Source organism: Plectropomus leopardus, chromosome 22 (genome assembly GCF_008729295.1).
Source record: "Plectropomus leopardus isolate mb chromosome 22, YSFRI_Pleo_2.0, whole genome shotgun sequence".
NCBI classification, from domain to species: Eukaryota; Metazoa; Chordata; class Actinopteri; order Perciformes; family Serranidae; genus Plectropomus; species Plectropomus leopardus.
This window is the reverse complement of record NC_056484.1, coordinates 4,695,742-4,716,357: the sequence shown is the minus strand read 5'-3', so window position 1 is coordinate 4,716,357 and position 20,616 is coordinate 4,695,742. Positions and strand designations below refer to the sequence as shown.

Sequence of the window (20,616 nt, the reverse complement as noted above, 5' to 3'; positions counted from 1 at the left end):
TCATCTATTTATCAGCTCAGCAGCTGCGATTCACCCAACACGACCTGGAGGCTTTCTATAAACGCTGCTCCTGATACATTTCTCTTGTTCTGTAGATGGAGTTTTGTGTTTTCTTCCCCTTTTTGGTGAACCACCAGAGGCAGATGAACATAAATGAACCTAAAATCTCATTATCCACTGCTTCTCTGAAATTACAGCAAAAATTACAAACTTAAAAGTCCAGTGTGTATGAAATAAGGGGGATATATTGTCAGAAATTTGTTAGAAAATGATAAGTATGTTTTCCTTACAGTATAATCACCTAAAAATAAGAATTGTTGTGTTTTTAATACCTTTGAATGAGCAGGTTATATGAACATAGAAAATGGGTCCTCCTCCATGGAGACTGCTATGTTGCCTGGCGATGCACAGTAGCCCAGAACGAACAAAGCAGACATTGGCTCTAGATAAGGCTGTTTGCGTTTTGGCGTCCACCACCATAGCTAGAAGCTATAGTTAGATGAGCAGCATTGGAAAAACTCTATTTTTTATCATGAAACTGGTTTATTTTGTGTTTTTACTGGTTTACTGTAGAAAATGAGACCTTTGTGGATAATTCGAAGCCCCTTTTATACCACCTGTTCAAACAGGGAATATCGCGTAGTTATGCCGCCTGTACAGCCAGCAGGACAGGACCATGGCTGTTTTAACAACATGTTTTAAGTAGTTGTAAATATCAGCAAATTTGGAAAACATTAAAGTCAAGGAGCGCCTTATGGTCCAAACTGGGGACAAAAATAAATCGCCATAAAACAGAGACGGTAAATGATTGTTGTTGTCATGTTATGCCATTGTGATGTTTAGAAAGCGCTGCTGACGCTCATATTATATGTCACACTAGAGGTCGATGCTGTCGTGATGAATGTCATGCCTCTTGCCTCCGTGATGCCAGCATGCTATCTAAAATCACACACTGGGGCGGCATGATGCCCCAGTTGTTTGGTTCTGTGTAAATATGCGAAGGCAGCATACAGAACAGACTTTTTAGCAACCCTGTAGTTTGATCTCTGTTGAAAGAGGGCAAGAGAAACACTGATTTGTAGGGTTAAATTGCTTTATTCAGTATTTTTACCAGTTTTAATCACCTGCTCCGTTTGTCTTGGAGAGAAGACACCTCTGTGGATAATTCAACTCCCCGTAAATCTCCTGTACAATGAATACTGAAGGAATCCTCTCAGTCCTCTCCACTAGATGCCATTAAATCCTACATTGTTTTGTTAAGAACACTACTCTTAAAAAAAAAAAGAAAAAACCTTTAAACCTGTTGAGTAATTGTTTTGGACTGAAGGTGTCTTCTCCTTTTTGTTTCAGGAAACCCCGAGATCTGGGAGCGGCCGCCACAAGAGGTGAGACTCATTTTATTATCCTGACACTGAGAGTGGAGTTTATCTGCCTCGGCATCACTAGCAATGTGTCAAGAAAAGGAACAGAGGCTGGGATGAGAAACAGCAGTTTGAGTCATTAATTACGAGAGCAGATTCTCTCTGAAATGGTCAGAGGGCCTTTTCCTGGGTGCGTCACTATTGAATTTTTTTCCCCCCATCAGTGCTGCTCTTTTCATGCTTTTGTGGCTCAGGAAAGATGGCTGTTGATGACTGTTTTGAACGGTAGTTGACAGGACACCATCTGGGCCTTGGACACTTTGTTCAGACCGTCACTTTTCTGCCGTAGCTGGCAGAGTGTGTTGAAAGTAAATCTTTCGCTTTGAAAGGTTTGGAGACTAAGATGTGTGGTTCGTTTCAGTCAAAATTGCTTTGCAAGACTGCATTTGATAAGAGGTTTTCAAACTTTTTCACTCCAAACAACATCTGAAAAGATTGATGTTTGGACACCTTCTGGGCAGATGTTTTTTTTTCCTTTTATTTCTTACAATTTACTGTACAACTTTTGACAGAGAGCACGAAATTGTGGTCAAAAATATATCTATGTCTTCTATTTGCTTCAATTAAACTACAATATCTATTATATAATAGTCAAATCTCTGAATTGCGGAGGTACCTTTTAAATTAGCTTAATCCTCACAATGCAGCCTGAAACACACAATCAACTTTGCAAGTGCTAAAGTCCTTTGTGCACATCTGTGTGTCCACTCAGTGTGTATTTATTCTGCTTTATTTGCAACCAAATTGTGAAGTTGTGGCCAACCTCAACAGCCAAGTTCACCAGCTGACATTCAATCTGGCCATGTAATTATGGTCGCTGCTCTCATCAGCTGGCCCGGCTACACTTGGACGCTCTGCAGTTCTGCAACGGATAACCCGGCAGGTGGGCCAGGCGGGCGGGCAGCACAAGATGGCTGATAGAGAAACTTTATAGATACGTGTCTCCCTCTAATTTACTCTCGTTCTGTCCACCCTCTCCTGTCGCAGTCACTTTATCTTTTTTCTCTCTGGAGTAAAGCCACTGCTCTGCACTGTTTGTCCTTGCTCTCAAAAAAAAAAAACTTCTCTTGAAATGTTAAAAACTCTGTTTTCATGCAGCCCTGACACATGATGTTCCATAATCCAACGGGATATAATTATCTCTACAAACCAGGATTCATGTGGGTGCTTAAAAAGTCTTAACAGACTACTGAATCAATTGATTTACAAATAATGCATAAAGTGGTATTAAAACGTCTTAAATAAATCTTTCAAAAGTCTTACAAATGCTTGGACATGGGAAGTAAGATTTTATGATTTTTTTCTGATCTTGCATTGTTAGAATACAAGATCTGTGCAACGTTATTGATGTTCTGCAAGAAAGCAGGGGTAAACGGTTTTGCATCTTGTGTGAGCGTTGTAGAAAGTTGATGTAGTATAAATTATAAACTCAAAACAGTGCATTTGATTCTCACAGGAACAAGCTGCCTTTGATTTCCACTTCCTTGCCTAAATGATTGCAAAAATGCATAGCAATTTTTTGGTAAAAGAAACAAGGTGTTTTTGGCTGCAACAATCGCCCAAAAAAGCATGCAAAATCCTGGAGGGACTTTCTGACTCCATTCTTGCATCTCAATTTACAGGAAGTCTTAGTCTTAGTCCGGATGTCCATTATCTATTACCTGGATGTTAGCTGGCTACACTGGAGGCTAAATCGTCATCAGATCGATAGCCAGTGGATTTCAAGGCTGAGGATACCACATCTAAATTTCATTCAAATATCTATGATTTAATATTGACTGTGTTTTGGGAATTTTAAGCTTCCTTACCTTTCATATAAAAACTACTTATGTGCTGTGGCTTATCTTGGCTAGTTAAGGGGGAAAATTCAAATCTTAGCAGCCACTGAGATGAAGGACACATTAATCAGCTATATTAGATAGCCCTCACCCTTAAATTATGTTTATTTCGTGTAAATAAACAGGGAGGTGTTGTTGATTAAAGTACCAGCTCCAACAGCTCTGAATGTCTTTTTATTTACTTGCTATTTGGGGGAATGGCATGTTTTGGGGCAAGGCATTAATCAGATGTTTGAGTACTGTGTGTTGCGGTTTCCAGTGTCGTTTTGACACATTGACACTTGAGTTTGTGCGAGGCGTTGTTATACCTGTGGCTGCTGCTGTTAAAGGCTCTCCTGTCTGTGCTTTCTCCTTCCCACCTGCTGAGGCTCCCGAGAGTGTGTGATTGGCTCAGCCTCTCTCTCCCCCAGACCTCCCGCTGCAGGGTGCTAATGGGCTGCGGTGTGATATTTAGTATCGAGGCCATGGATGTTTAGGCTTAGCTTCAACACCTGCTGAGCACCCTAAAGTACCTGTTTGTGTGTGTGTGTGTGTGTGTGTGTGAGCAGGGAAATGTCTCTTGAAACATGCATGGATGCAGACACGCAAGGCAAGTTTTTGTTTTGTGTTTGGCCCTTTTTCGTCATTAGGGCGAGTGGATGTAATCATGGTCACGCTTTGTCATGTATACGCGTGTTTGTGAATTTTGCAAGTGTGCTCATGCTGATATAAAGCAGAGTAGCCTTGAAGAGCCTGCAATGAGAGAGACAAATAAAATGCACTTTATCTTGTCGTAGGGGAGCACCGAGGAGAGCGTTTCAAGGACTCGCTCTTGATCAAAAGCGATGGCCGTTGCAATGTTTTGGCTCTCTGTAAGAATGAATACAAAAATAAGCCATTGGTTTTGTAAAACTGAATGTATTGAAAAAATATTGCATCTGTTTGTGAATGAGAAAAGGCTCAGCAGCATTAAAAGCAAAAAGAAGAATGTCGATGTTTGCATCACGTGGCTCATGTCTATAGTTTGTCTTTATCCCCCATAAAGTCACGCTATTTATGAGGGCTGTAACAGTTGGTGTTATTATGCTGAACTATCACAGTATGGAGGTCACAATTCAATACACACAACCACATGCAAAATACACAGTATGTAGATTTATACCATGGACTGTATAAATAATGGAAGTAGCTACCATGACGTCATCTATCAGAAAGAGTAGAAAGGGATTTGAGTTCAAAAAAAGCATAGAATGTTACAAAAAAACAAATTAGATAAAATAAAATGATATGAAATATAAACTCTATGTACACCTTTGACTGATACAGATGCTGTATGTAAATGATTTATAGTTGCGCAGAATAGCTGAAATACACACATGGTGTGTGATGTATTTACTTTTAAAATATAGCCAGTAAATATTATTCCACAGTAAGTGGTCTAATCTTGCACAGCTGGGAATTGCATGACATGTTACAAAGTATAAATATTAGAAATACACATGTTACATGAGTAATTATGATGATAATAGAAAAATAGATAATTGAAAAAAATATATATTTATATATAATCTGAAGCCGAAATAGTGCAAAAGTAGCTGTCGTGTTGTAAGTGACGGGTGGTGGAGACGGAGACAACAGGCGGCATTACAGTCTATGAGTCAGATCCAATATTCGCTTCTCCACAGCTCCAGCATCTCTTCAAAATATGGTCACAAAACGATTTTAGAAGAGCTTGGGAAAAAGCATCTTGAGGCTAAAACATATTGTACTTCGAACAAAATCTATGTGTTTGGATTTGAATACAAAAGGAACACTATTTGGAAAAAACTAAACTAATGAACCCGCCTTTTAGGACGCTAACAGTATAACCACAGCATTCACGGTTTGAGTCTGGCTGAGGGACCCGTCTCTTTCACCTCACGTCTCTTATCCGTCTCTATAGTCAACTATTTAATAAAAGCGACTGTTGCTTACTACTGCCTCCCCGTTCTTAGAGTTAAAAGTACTTTGTAAAGTATTCTGATAATGGAAACATCATACTTGGCAGATCCTGAAAAGAGTGCAGATGGTACAAAGGAATTATATTTGTCCTTTGTCTTTCCAGCATGTCTCCTGTGTGTTTCAGCTGTAGAAATATGCAGACAGTCCCCTTCAGACATTTCAGTGAAGCCTACAGACGTACACAGAATAATTTGATTCCCAGGCTGATTTTATAAACCTGGCACAATTTCCTCCTAACGGGGAGTGGGAGTTGTAGTCGAAGCAACTCATTCCAAGTTTCCACGTCAATAATTATTGAAATAAGGTCAGTAAAAAAATAAACTGCACATGAATATTCTTCCCCAGCCGCCCCAGAATCCGTCTCCAAGCAGCGAGAAGGTGAAGAGGAGATAAGGTTAATGTTCTGCTCGAGCTGCATACAAAACCCTTTTCTCTCCTGCCAGCTTAAGAAGAGTGATGCACAAGTCGCAGCTGCCATTCTTGAGCCTATTTGAAGTTGTAATATGTAAATTGTTTCATAATCAGAATCCTTTTTGCACTGAAGTTGCAAAACCTCGACAGCCTTTTCTCCATTAATGGAATAAAAGGCGGAGGGCTGTTAATAATGCATGCCTAATTGAAAGGGCAAACACGCCGAAGATATTCCCACCTGCTCTTTTGATGATAGATGTGTCATCCCATTGAAGTGTTATAATGCGGGTATGATTCATACCTTCAAAAAGCCTCACTGTGAATACAGTGTTGGACACTTTGAATACGGGAAATGGGCACCAAATTGGACGAACTTTCTTTTTCATGCTGAAGTAAAATCCTTGAGTGTTCAGGTTGTATTGGGTATTGTAGTTATGTTTTTGTGCGTGTTTTCGACAGCTCTGCAGGGCCGGGGTCTGAGGAGGAGTTGGGTGGAAACAGCAGACAACGACACAACCGTCATGGCAGAGATGGAGGAGCTGCAGCACCTGGGAGTTTGGAGAAAAGGCTGGAGGAGCTGGAGAGGGTACGTTCTCTGATCCTGGTGTCATATTCCTGCTCGGTTACAGTCACTACTGATTAATACTCCACCAATACAAACACAAGCCAGTTACATTGTGTGTTAAAGGAATTGTTTAAGATTTTGGGAAATACTCTTGCTCATATCTGTGCTTTAAAGCTGAGGCAGGCACTTTAAATTTGGTTTCACTGGGTAAAAATCACATCATCAAGAAAACTAGACTTCTGCTTCTCCTGTTTGATTCTTAAAATAATCTAGCCTGTGACAAAAGACTTTGGCCAGTTAGGAGCAATTTTATTTTATTTCTCTTGTTTTATTTTTTGTGATTTTTATTTTTTTTAAAAATTAAACATTTTGTGATTTTTTTTTGTTTTTGTTGATTTTTTAAATCAATTTTTAATAGTATTTTTTCTTTAAAACTTTGGTGATTTTTTTCTTTAAAATTTTTTAGCAGTTTGTTTTTTTCTTTAAAATATTTTAATGATTTTTATAGAAACCTTAATTTTTTTTGTTTGTTTATTTTCTTTACATTGTTGAAAGGCATGCTTTTTTAAAGTCACCGAAATGACACCATTTATCACAGCCAGAAACAAAAACATTATTGTTTGATTTTTCAAATTTCTAATGGTCCTTGAAACACATCATGTGGGACACTGAAATTCTTAAGAAAAGATGCTTGAACCTGACATGTTTGAAAAACGCTGGACATCGAGGAAGAATAATAAAGAGGTCCTTGATAAGTCGTGGAAAAGTTCTCGACACGAGGTTGATATTGTTCTCATCATCCAACTCTCTGTATTTCTCAAAATATAAAACATTCCTTAATAGTTAACCTATCATAAAACTCATATGATATGAAATATGAAATTCAACGCAGATACATTTTTATTTATACCGATGAGAAGGTGAGTAAATGTGGACAGCTGCTCTGAGACAGGAATGTTTGCTATCATGGTCCAGATGAGTCAGGATACACACTTTAGCAGGTTTTATCAGCTCCCCGCTGTGAGAAGGTCAGCGCCTGTTGTTCTTGAGAGCGTTCTTGATATTTAATGGAACATCCTTCAGATTTTGTCTCGCTCACCAATGGAGCTCCGGCGTTTTATATCAGCAGCCACTCTTCCTGCTGCTTTTTTAAATTAACCTCACTGGAATAAAAACCAAAATATACTCACTTTTAGATTCTGTTTTTTTCTCTCATCCAGTCTCTGCTCCCACTAGCTTTTTTAAATATTTGTTTTATTTTATTGTTTGCTTGTTTGTTTGTTTTTTTAGATCAAATTCCTATTCATAGTTTTAACCAGTGAGCAAATGAAAAGATAGTGTTTACACTTATACACTTAACTAACACAATGTATTGTTTTGCTGTGCTGTTAGAGAAGGCAATCGACCACAAAGTCTTCTGTCGATGAAACACAACACAATTTAGGAACATTTAAGCCTTAATTGTTGACTGTGAGCTTCTGTATCACCTGCAGGTTCTCAAAAAATCTCAGAGTTGTAACAGTATTAAGCTTGATCCATGTCTTAAAGTCTGCTGTGTAGGGTCCGTGCTGGGAATTTGATGAAATTTGCCCTGGAAAAATTCTCGAAAAGTCCTTGAATTTGATGTTTAAGAAGGTGTAGGGATCCTGAAATTCAGATTTTGGCAGTGCGATGAACAGAAATAGTGTTAACTTAACTTAAATGTCTGTAAAAACCCCAAAGTCCCAGAAACAATACTGAGGACATGGCCGCAGTGTCCTTAATGGTAGCTAATGACTTATCTAAGCAAGAATGTAAATATTTCTTCTACTAGTGTGCTTTTTCATCTTCAGTTGTGCCCACTACTCGACCATCAAGATGTCAGTTAATCCCTTAAAATTGGAAAGAAAAAAGAAAATCAGTGAGTGAGAGTAAATCTGAGGAAGCCAAGTTTCAGTGGGTTTTTCTTCCTTCACACATGTAACCAAAGCTAAATTGACCCTAACTGCCATTAACATGTGATATCAGAGAGGAAACATCAGCTTTTGGATTAACATATGCTATCAAAAGCCAAGTCCTTTAAACGTTTTATTGAGTTTTGGGTTTTGGAGGGGTACACCCAGGACTCTTTTGGCCATCTGAAAGCCTCTATCAGCTTCACTTTGTTCGTACATATTTCCACTTTGAGCCGTTTGAGCGGCTGCCCGAGTTCTGATTTTATGGCTGGAAACTGCGTCTCAGAAAACCTCCTCAGCGTAGTTGAAGCGATGACCTTTTTACAGTGCAGATATGTCTTTTCCTCCTACACCGTTCCTATCAGACACTCAACCCCTCGCTGCAGAAACTCAACACTGAATCAAATGTCACTCGGGTGGCTTTCAGTTAAAAAGGTTTTTAAAGTAAGTGCTGCCGTGACTTCACTGTGAGGTGTTTTTTTCTAAGTCAAATGTAAGAAACACTTTGAAAAGCCCATTTTAAACACTTACTTCGTGCACATTGTTTCTGCAGGCGGAGGTGTGCATGTCAAAGGTCTGTTCATGTGAGACTGCTGAAAAGTAAATCTCTGAGACTCGAGGCTGCAGCTTTAGGTCCTTAGACATTTACTGAAAAACTGAGAGCACAGAGATCTTTCTGAGCATATGTCTCTAAAAAGAAACACCTGTTCAACCTTAGCGCAGGTTCGGAGGAGCGTCACACAACCAGGTCACATGACACATACAGAGTGAAGCCGCTAATGGAGATTCAGCCTGCGTTACTGTATTGGAGATGTTTGTTCAAAGCCTTCAAGACTTCAAAGCAGCAGTTATCTATAGATCCTTTCAAAAACCAGGATGAATAGAGTTTCATTTGCAAGCATATTTACGTCGGCTACATTAATGCTTTTTACTGTACCTGTGCGATTGATTTCATGCTTATCTGAAAAACTGGAAGCCCTGGTCTGATCTTCATTTCCATCATAAACACAACAAGCAGTTTTTGTGAATGTTAAAACCTCTGTGTTTTTAAAGCGTACATGGATTTTCTCTCAGTAAGGAACCATTTATTTCACTGTAGTTGTCGGAGGAGGCGGACAGGAACACACTGGCTTTTAATCAAGAACAATTTGAAAGCAACACAAAAGCACTGTGAAAGAGGAACTATTAATGCATTGTTCTCTGACAATCTGCTCTGTTGATTATTACAGATTGCTTGTTTTGAAGCATATGTTGAATTCAGAGAAAGAAAATTATGTATTTGATTGAAACTGTCATGCAACAAAAAGTCAATGCTTTTTATTGACAAAGTCTGAACGCCCTTTAAAAACTTTTGGAAATAGAATGTGCTTTCAGTAAAGTAGTCGTGCAAGCTGTAGCTGAAAGCTGTAATTGTTAACTTTTATCAAACTAACTTTTTAGTAATGCTTGCGGAAACTGTCACTATACACACACAATAGTCCGTAAGATCTAATCTGTCAAAAAGATCATGTTCCTCCTCCTCCTTGTAGTGGATCAATCAAGTCCATCACTGTGGTCAAACGAGATCCAGGGTTCCCACGGTCATGGAAAACCTGTAAATGTCATTGTGTTTCACAACCATATATTCCAGGCCTGGAAAAGTCATGGAACTATTAGAAGTAATTTAAAGTTTAAAAAAAAATGGAAATGTGTTGTGTGTAATAACTAAAATTATATTGTTGTAATATAATGGTCAATTTATCTAAAAAAAAATAATTCTGAGAATAATTCTGACAATGTGTAGTGAGTTGTTACATCTATTAATACACCTACTAATAAGCTGTTTAAAATTTACAAATGCAAATCTACTGTCTGTGGGTGGACACACCCTTTCTCTTTTTAACAGCTAAACAGTACACTATAATATGTTTCTTTTTTTAGGCGAGAAATAGGCGATGCAGTAACAGAATCTTTATTCATATCAACTTAGGAAAAATATTTTGTTTTTCTCACATGCAAAGAAGAATCCAAAAACAGAGAAAAAATCTTGATAAATTTAAGTTATGGTGGTCCACGTTAAACAACAGCAAAACTATATCAAAACATCCGTCAACAAACACTCACACAACTCAAGAATTTTCTTCTTTTTTGGATTGTCCGTTCACTGCAGAGGTATGCAAGTTTTTTTTCAGTGTAACACACAGCGAGTAACTGAAATACAAGTAGTCATTTTGGAGGTGAAGTTTTCCTTTAATCCGTGACCTTGTTTTTCTCACGGCTACCCAGAGCTCATGACCATGGCTGAGGGTTAGAACACAGATTAACAGGTAAATCGAGAGCTTTGACTTCACGGTCCACTTCCTCTTCACAACAACGGTCTGGTACAATCATGGATGGATTACTGAACGAGTTTACCAGGCACAGGCCCCTGGGCCCCCGGGCCACCCGGGCCCCCCTGGCCCTCACCTGATGTCACTCAAAATGACCACAAAGGACACAAAAAGGAACCAAAAAAAAAAAAACACCACAAATTCTTTGTACCCTGAGTTCAGTGGTAGAATGTAACAAAGTACATTTACTCAAGTACTCAACTATGCTTATCTAACTTATGTAACATTTTCCATGCAGGGCTTTTACTTGTACCATAGTATTTTCACTTTGTGGTATTAGTACTTTTACTTAAGGGAATGGATCTGGATACTTTGTCTACCACTGCCAGGGGCCTATTGATGCAATACCCACATTACTGCAGAGACCCAAAACACTCGAACTCTTTGAGTTAGGGCAAAGACTGTCCCATCCCAACACCCAGAGTCTTTGTAAAAGTTAATTTAGAGTTTCTACTCTGAGGCAATGATGCTTCAGTGCAACCGTTTATGATCTGGCTATTACCATTTCTCATAAACTGAAGTAATTACATTTTTAATCCCTAAGCAATGTGTGCACGAACTTTTCCATCAGTTGCAAAGATTCATCATTCATGCAATCACGTTGTCAATTTGTGTGTGTTTTCAGGAGCTGGCCAGAGAGCGCCAGGAGAACGACAGGTTGCTGAAGGCCCATCAGGACAAAGACGACCTCATCGGGAAGCTGAGAGAGGAAATTGACTTGCTGAACAGAGTGAGTCCAGCCTACGTGATTTTCTGCTCTGATGTCTGATATTTTGAGCGTTCCTTTGTGTTGTTATGCCTGGGCGGCTCGTGTGGGTTGTAAATCATCATCTGGCATTTTAGCAGAGTTGTGTACAAAAGCTATGTATTTTTCTACAACGATTTTTTTGCAGTCCATTAGGATTTGGACACAAACAAACCTTTATTTTTGGATTACGAACATGTTGCAACATGACAGAGAACATTTTACTCAGGGGCATTGTATGTGTGATTTACATTTCAAAAACTCACCAGTGGTTTGATGACATTTGGGTCTCAAAAGTTTCTGCTTCCCGTTGTTGCAGTGGCATTAATGTCTTATTGATTTTTCCACCAAAAAACAAATTGCCTGGTGGAAAAGAAGTTCAGACGTGATTGTGTGTCTGAAGCACATTAAGAAAGACTTTTTGACTTTGTGTCAGCTTAAATTTGAGGGTATCTTCAGTCATATGGGATAAACACTGTTGTGGTTCTCATCTCTGAGGGTTTAGACAGATCATTTTATTGAAATAAGCATAAAAGAAAGAGATCAATAAGTAAGACATTGTGTGGTGGCAGCTGAAAGCACCACAAACACAACAGTCTTCAACTTTTAAACACCCAGTTTCTGTCAACTTTCTTTTCATTTACTCTAAGGCAGTATGTTTTATGTTGGACTCAAGGTAACTGGGTCTGAATCCAGCACTGAAAAACCTTCAAATTAAAAGGTTTAAAGTGAGTTTCACAGGTTTCGCAAGATCATGAAAAAACAGTAAAAGTTATGAAGTTTTGTTTCACAAACCTGCACAATAACACATGATGAGTTAATGAACCGAAATTTGATTTCTGTTTTTAAAAGTTCTTTTAAACACTAAAAGTGTCTGTCATCCAAAAGAGACAATTAAACAGATAGAGCAAATTTGTCCTATTGAAATTTAAAGTTAGTTGATGGATTCATGTCATCATCTCATGCATTGAGTAACATTTCCACCTTAACGTTCCACCTTTAAAGTTGCCAGCAGTCGCCCCAGTGGATGAAATCTTTTTTTTTCTCAGTCTACAGCTGATGCTAGAGAAACTAAAAACATCCTTTTACTTTATAGTTATAGCTTTCTTATGTATGAAAAACTTTTAGTACCACCTTTTAGTACCTTTAATACCCAGTCAGTGTGCTAGGTACCCAAATAAAGGGGCGACACAAAATGGGAACAGTAACGAACGGCTACATTTGTACCATCCACAACTTTTCACTTTCGCAAAAGATGTGTACTGAACTGAACTGAACTGAACTGAACTGAACTGACCTGCAGGTGGAAACACAGTTAATGATAAACACGTCCTTTAGGGCTCTCCTTTGCTCCTGTCATAATAGCTAGAGGGCTTTGTCGCTGAAACAGATTGTGTTTACAGAATGGGGTGAGACTTAGCTGTGTCTCTTCTTAAAAGTCTGTGTGATGATAAAAACCCCAAGTCCTCCCTCAGGAAAATCGGTTAAGAAAATGCCGTCTTACCGCTTGATTTTTGTCAGAAGAGATGTTGAGAGATCTTGTAGTCGTCACATTGGGAGTGTTTCACACTGACATGAACCCACTGGAGGGGGTCATGTGTGTTTTTTAGTTTGGTTTGGCCTCACTGGTCGGGGTCCTGTTACCTCCTCACACTGCAGTCAGGGTTGAAAGGTCAGGGGACACTCATGTAAGCTGATGTCTTTTTAAATTCAGCTGCAGGAGTGAAACTCCCTGAACTTCTGAACCTTTATCTCAGACTGTCAACAAACTCTCCTCAACTTGCAGCCCTGAGCCCGTTCTGGGTCAAAGAGGCTGATGGTAAATACATCTCTGTTTTTTGGCATCTCTGAAGGGAAACATAGCAGGAGGGGATGGAGCTCAAAGAGGTGTATGTCTCGAATATTCAGAAAAAAAAAGAGATCTGAAGGGGATAGTTCACCCAAAAAAAGAAAATTCAGGCTTCCTGTCCATGTGATGCTATCAGTGCAATGCCTGCTCCAATATTGTACTCTCAGGATTTGCAGATGCATTGTGTGTCGTAATGACTAAAGTGTCCAGATAATAATAACCGAGCAGTGCTCATTCGACTACCCTCCGAAAATGTACGCACACTGATGACTGGATTTGTTGGCAGAGCTTGAACTCTTCTTTGGATTTGACCTCATGTCGATAGAAAGTTAGGTGAAGTTTTATAGTCCACAAAACACTGACGAAAACATGTAAACTGGTAGAATGTAAACACTTGTGTGCAGATACCACGACTTGCTGTTGGTGTTGTGCGAGTGCGTATACCTGAATGCGGCTCCCACACTCGGACTTAAAGACTACAGGCTACAACAAGGCTGAAACCACGACGCCACTGATTTTTTTTAAACCAACTTGGCCCATTAATGCTTCAGGACACTTTGGTTACTTCAGATGAGCAGTATGGAGACTTTTTGTGGTTTTATTATATATTTTTTTACATTTGTATCCTGGTCATCATTTGCTTCCAGCAGTGTTTTGTGGACTATAAAACTTTCCCTGACTTTCCGTCAGCATGAAGGTGAGTACATAATGACTGAATTTTCATTTTTGGGTGATCTATCCTTTTAACTCTCCTCTGCAGAGCCAATCAAATCCAAACAAGAATCCAAGCTCTGCCAACAAATCCAGCCATCAGTGTGCGTACATTTTCAGAGACCAGTCGAGTGAACGCTGCTCGGTTATTATTATCTTGACACTTTAGTCATCATGACACACAACCCATCTGCAAACACTGAGAGTGCAATATTGCAGGAGGCATCACGCCGATAGCATCACACGGACAGGAAGCCGCTCATAAGAGAAGGCCTTTATGTAAGGACGGTCAACGCCGTGATAGCCATCAAAAATGTCCCTGAGAGAGGCTCCCGCAAAGCCTGATGGGAACACAGGAGATAACAGCTGATCCAGTCTGCCGTCTCCGTGCAGAGGAAGATTGAACCCTCGGTCACTGTAGAAGTTTATTTGGGAAAGAAAGAAAAGATAAAGCTCAGCTGCTGGACTTAATATCTCCCTCTTGATACACTTTGAAGACAGAAATCCTGTCTCACAGAGAGCTCAGATCCCTGTAAGCACATAGATATCTCTTCTAATGAGAAAACTAGTTGTATATTTTGCATTTTTAAACACTGATCCTGCAATAACTTTTTTTGTTGTTTGTTTGACCACTTTTGGGCAGCTGAAACAGGTAGTGAACACAAATAGGGCTGTAACTACCAACTACCAATTATTTTCATTGTCAGTTAATCCTAAAGTCCTAAGGAAAATAAAATCAGTTTATTTAGCTGTCAAACACTCCACTATGTTCGCCATCTAGTTGCTAACTGTCTGTCTGCCATTTAGTTTTTTCTGCTTTTACCCCCTTTTCAACCAAATTAGCTTGTGTTAAACACGTTTCCTTCAGGCTTCTTAGACCTCAGCGCTATCTCGTGAAGCATCCTGCATTTCCACATGTTTTGAGCAGAACCACTGTAAACTGTCAACAGTGCTGCACAATGCAGGACAGAAGTAAACAGCGGTAGCAAGATCGATCCCATTGATTACCTGCAACCATTTGTTCTCTTATAACACATATTTGTTTTTATCCCCAAAATGTGCATGGACCAACTACTAATTAGAAGAAGATTTGAGGACTATTGTGTTCAAGACTCCATCCTTTCTTTCTAATTTTTAAAATATGACTCACGGACTGATGTTGTTATGGTTCATACTTCAGGTCAAGTAAAAGTTGCTCTTTTTTTAAATTGTTGCTAAATTTAAGCATTTTTCACCACTCAGATTGAAAAAAGTCAAAAATAAAATACAACATTGAGACACTAAGGACAATTAAGGAACACCGGAGAAAAAAACATGCTGTGATTTGGTATTTAACATTTTTAACATATGAAAATTTCTGTAAGAATGACATTTTTCACTGATTGAACGGCGAGATCTTCTGTTCTGGAAACAGCTGAAAGCCCCCCTTACTGTCAACATACCTAAAAAACCTAAAACAAAAATGTCAATCATAGCCACTTAAAAACAGGACTGTTTGTTCTGATACTCGTCTTCATATCACTCTTCCTCAGCTGCAGAGACAGCATGCTGCGTCGAGACTCGTGACCTCCTTAGTTTGACTTTTAAAATCCCTCTAAGTGCAGCTCGGCTCATTCTCAGCAGCCACGCAATCACGACCGGTGATGGAAGAAACTGAAAATGAGGAGTGTCACTTTGATGAGACAGCGCTGTGGCAACTAAGAGCCTTTCTCATTTGCAACTAATTGGAGCTGTTAATGTCTAATTTGTTGCTATCAAGGCAGCCGGGCTGGAGGGGGAAACCTGGCAGCGAGTAACGCTCGCTTTAACTCTCAGGCAAACACTCTGACCAGACCGGGCCCTCAAAGGTATAGCGGCAGCGCTGTGAATATTTATGTGTCTAAAGTGCTAACCTGTTGTGCCCTTTGTTTTCAGGACCTGGATGATATTGAAGATGAGAACGAGCAACTGAAACAGGAGAACAAGACTCTGCTGAAGGTGGTGGGTCAGCTGACGAGGTAGAACAAAAACAACACAGCCTCCTCCTTTCTCCTGACCTCCTGTCCTGGGTCAAGTCCAGCAGCACGGCCTTTAATCTGTCTCTTTGTGTGTTAGAGGTGAAACTGTAACGTAGTCGACCTCGAAAACACATCCCCCGAGAGGGACTATTCCACCCGTCGTGGAAGTCCTGAGAGTCTCATGGGGACTGTCTATCATCGTATACATATTTAATGTAAATTTATTGTATATAGGCCATTTAGATTGTTCATGTTTTGGGGAGGGGTCTTTTGATAAGGTCTTAAAACACGAAAGTAAAATGAATGTATGTGCTGCACAAACAAGCGCACAGTCTTTTAAAACTTGTTTTGAGGTTAAAAAAAGCAACCTCTGTGCGCACAGCAGCAGTCACCCAGGTAAATTTAAAAAGATCTCCAGTGTTTTAATGTTTGAATTGTGACGATGGAGCTTCTGTCGAGGAACTCTTGGACCAAATTCAACAGAATTACTGCTACAGTACCATCAGCCAAAGTGGGCATTGTGCCTTGCAATGCATGTGAGGTTTTTTTGTCAATTCTTAAAAAAAAAAAGTTAAAGCCTGGTGCTTTATTAATCCTTTAAAACCAGAGCAAATTTAGTTTGACTTCTTTCAAAAAACATGGGTAGAAAGCAATGAACAAACTAACAACACATAGCTCAAAAATAATCAGGAAGTTAGTTCAAAAAAAGTAACAATAAAATGACCTGAAAATAATCACAAAAAAAGAAAAGTGAAAAATGAAAACAAGCAAGAAAATGCCCTAAAAATCATTTAAAAAAAAGAAAGAAAGAAAAAAAACCCACTTTTTTTTTCTGTAACATAATTTTAAATAAATGGTGAAAATAATAATACATGTAGTCTTCTGGACACTTTTTCCTAGAAATTTTAAATTTTCCTTTTTTTTTAAAAAAAAAAAAATTTCAAGTTTTACAAATTTCTCACAATTTGCGGGACATTTCTTTCCAAGTTGCTCATTGCCTGTTGTTCATCTGTTGTTATCTCATGTTTTCAAAAGAAATCTACCCATTTTGCTCTGGTTTCAAGGGTTAAATAGTCTGTGAAAGCATCGCAACACAGCACAAGAAAAATGATGTCGATCTGGGTTTCGAGGGGTTAATGAACATTAGTGCCAGATTTACTTCCTTCCAGTAACCACAACAGGGCATCTACAATCCTGAATGAAGAAAATTGTGTTTTAAATAATTCCAGTTGAAATGATTAAGTTAACACAAGCAAGAATTGATGAATTATTTGCTTAACGCATTTCAGTGTTGACGTCTGAGTATTATACTTGTCCTGAGGGTGAAACCCTCGTCTAGTGCATTTGACCGTTTTTACATTTGGTATCAACATGCGTCCTGGGTGATCGGATCACAGGTGGACAGCTCTGAGCACATCAGAGAAGGGATCAAAATTACAGTTACAGATTGCAAAGGGGTTACATACAAATATATTATTTTTAGGTAAAAGTTTACATGTAGAATGAAACATTCGTGCTGCTGCTTTTTCATCTTTTTGCTGTGCAGTAATGCCGCCTTTTTCAGCGTTATTTCTCAGTTAAAAACATTTAGCGACATGATTCAGTTGTAATAAGTTAAAGACTTATGAAGAAATTAAAATAGATACATTCCTAATACATTTTTAACGGGGTAACTAGTAATATGTAACCTATTTCATTCTAAAAGTAACCTTCTCAACTCTGATCCTCAATTTGTCTTGAGATCTGATTGTTCAGACCACTTTCAGAGGTGGTCTGGGTCTCATATGGCCTCGGTCTTTCAGCAGTGTGAACAGTAATGTGTCCGAGGTCAATTTCAGCGACGACCTATTCAGCTGACGTCCTCGCATATCAGACGCGAATAAGAAAAGTTTCTGTTGGTGCAGCTGTGTCAGCAAACCCAAAGCCCAACAAACTCACTACGACACAGAAACGCCTTGATTCTGACAGCAAACCCAATAACCGTTGGGTCACACAAGCTGTGTGATGCTAACAGTTAGCCCTGTCACTGTGTGTGTGGGTGTGTGTGTGTGTGTAACGGGGCGGACTCTCACCAACTGTCCTTAGCGTGGAGCTCACACTCCTACAGCAGTAGTGTCCAGGCAGCACTTGTCCCATGAAAGAAACAGAGACAGAGAGAATATGGGGGCAAGGAGGGGCTGTGAATCAATGCATTGTGTGCAGTTCCACAATTGAAAAGTTTTAAAGTTTGAACAGACTCAGTGTGACTGCAGCATTCACGTAACATAGTAAACAGGCTAACAGCATTAACAACGGATCGTAAATGCGTGACTTTTTGCTGACTTTAGATATCAAACAAAAGCCAGAGACTTTATCGTATGAAGTTGCTGTGAGCTACAAATTCACATCTTCTTCACCTTAAGGTGCCGTCTGTCTCTCCCTCTGTGCTGCTGCCTGCATGCCCGCAGCTGCAAAGAGTATTGTGAACGTTAAGAGCACTCACTCTGCAGCAACATCTGTGAACCAAAGCGTCCCCAGAGATACACTGCATGGAAAAAAATAACTGCTGGACTTGAAGCAATCTCAATCGACTGATGATTCGAGCTTCAGACTTTCCAGGGGCAAACTAAGCAATTCCCATCCATAGCCAGGTGTGAGCAAACAGACATGAATCTGTCCAGATGTGACCGGATCATCCACGACACGGTAACACCAGGTGTAAACTGGCTCTAAATGGATTCTTTTTAAAAAGATTTCTCTGTAATTTCGTTTACAAGTTATGTCTTTGCAACATGTGTTAGATGTTTAGCTGCTCTGTTTATGGCATCTAAGATGTGTGGAGTGAGCTACAGTGCATTTTTTGTATGATAACCAAATGAACTGAAGGAACATACTATTTGAAATGCATCTCTTTTGTTTACTCAAGGGAACAACAGGCTTGGCTGGTAGCAGTATTTTACTTCCTGTATTTAGATCATTTTATTTTTCAAAAGGAGCTGTTCAGCGAGCTTCTGCACTCGGGCGAATAATCTGTAGGTTTTAGTCGGTCGATAGATAGCTCTGCTTCCACATACACTCACATATTTTGGGGGTAAAGATCATCCCCCAGCAGGCAGACATCACAGACCCGTCGCTCTTTTCCATGACATTATGCATGTACAGAAGATTAAGTCATTTAATAAAAGTTTGATTATCTCTCTCCTCAGTCGACTCGCTTGTGTTCATTAGGACTAATTTGATGTGATGATACCATGCCACTGAGCCGGTAATGCAATGTGACGGTGGCAGGGGGTTCAGTTCCTCCGCCTAGCTCTCAACACACACACACACACATACACACACGGTCGTACTGATTCAACATGCCAATCACTAACCTGACTGCATAAAGGCCTTCATCCCTGGACATGAAGCCTCCATCTATCCTCAGACCTTCTATTACCTCTGTTGATACACGTTAATTGCCTCACATGTAGTGACGGAGCGGGGAGGGAAGCATATCACGACTAATGTCAGCTAAATCTCCAGATAATGGCATCTCTCAGCTGATGGGAAGTGCTGCGGGCTCTCTCTATAATCCCTATTAGCATTTTTATGAAAAGTTGTAAGGTCTGTCATTTGGAATAGTCGCAAAGGCAAAAACAATTCATATCTACCTCTGGTTCATCACAACAGTCGGCGCCGTCGCTCTAACCGGCAACATCAGACCTCTACTTAAGATCAGACGGCATCAGATCAGTCAGTGAATTATAGGTTTCGCTGCGTGTGAACGCAGTTGAAGTCTTTGTGAAGAGTGGATCTCTGTGTTTGTTTGTGGTTTTGCAGAAAACATCATGATGTCTGCAACCTTTGGAGATAAGTGGCAGTCTGTCTTGTGCTGTGAGAAAAAACAGGTTGACAGTGTTGCGTGTTTGGCTCCTTTAAACAGATATATTGTAGTTAACACCTTCAGGGCCCGTACACATGCTGCGTCTTTTTGTGCCCTGAAATCGCTTGTTTTCAATGTCGATGCGAGTAAGGTGTGCTCAAAAGCCAAAGCTATGCTATTGCAGCACACAATAGTTCCCAAATGCCTGTATTTTTTAGGGTGTTTTTAGGGTTAATGTTTATGATGATTAGGATCCCTATTAACTATCCTTCCTGGGGTCCGGTATGTATTCATAACATTTACGGCGCATAGCCTATACTGAACATAACGCGTACATATAACAGTTAAAAAATAAATAAATAAATTTAGAAAATAACAATAATAATAGTAATAATAACAATTTCAACAAGAAACAATAAATAACAATGTAAAATTACTCTAATGATGATGGTGTAAATTAAAATACATCTGCTTTGTAACACTTAACGCGCCCAACTGGTTCCTACATTTTTGTTTTATTTATTTAGGAGAAGCCGTTTTATAAATAGTGTCTTGAATTTTTTTCATTGAGTCAGCTTCAGTTATAATTCTAATAATAATAATGTTATTTTATGAGGCCACTGAAAAGAGTTTGGACTGAATGCAACAAATTATCTTTTTTATTTAATGTTATTAGAGTATAGACAGATGACTCACAAAGCTACATAAATCACATATAAATGCAAGTATTAATAAAATCTTATAAATAAATTTTAAATAAAATAAAAATTTAAATCAATTCAAGTATTTGGTAAATATTTGTTTCTAGGGTGATTTTGCGTTATATCCTTCACACTTTTGCCAGCATGGCCATGAAGTTTAATTCTAGGTGTGGATTAAAAAGTAAAAAAAAAAAAAAAAAAAAAACACATTACTTACATAAAACTTGGATGATATTTTCTTTAACATGAAT

The 20,616-nt window shown here is 39.1% G+C and overlaps 1 protein-coding gene across 1 annotated transcript in view; it reads left to right on the top strand.

Moving 5' to 3' along the window:
* pawr (PRKC, apoptosis, WT1, regulator) overlaps positions 1–16,596 on the top strand; it is a 77,832-nt gene extending 61,236 nt beyond the window's left edge. The window contains exons 4-7 of the mRNA XM_042511273.1: positions 1,351–1,385; positions 6,110–6,236; positions 11,144–11,248; positions 15,738–16,596. Coding sequence (XP_042367207.1) covers positions 1,351–1,385; positions 6,110–6,236; positions 11,144–11,248; positions 15,738–15,824 — 354 coding nt within the window. The 3' untranslated portion in view covers positions 15,825–16,596. The remainder of the gene's footprint in view (positions 1–1,350; positions 1,386–6,109; positions 6,237–11,143; positions 11,249–15,737) is intronic.
* The last annotated feature ends 4,020 nt before the right edge of the window (positions 16,597–20,616 follow it).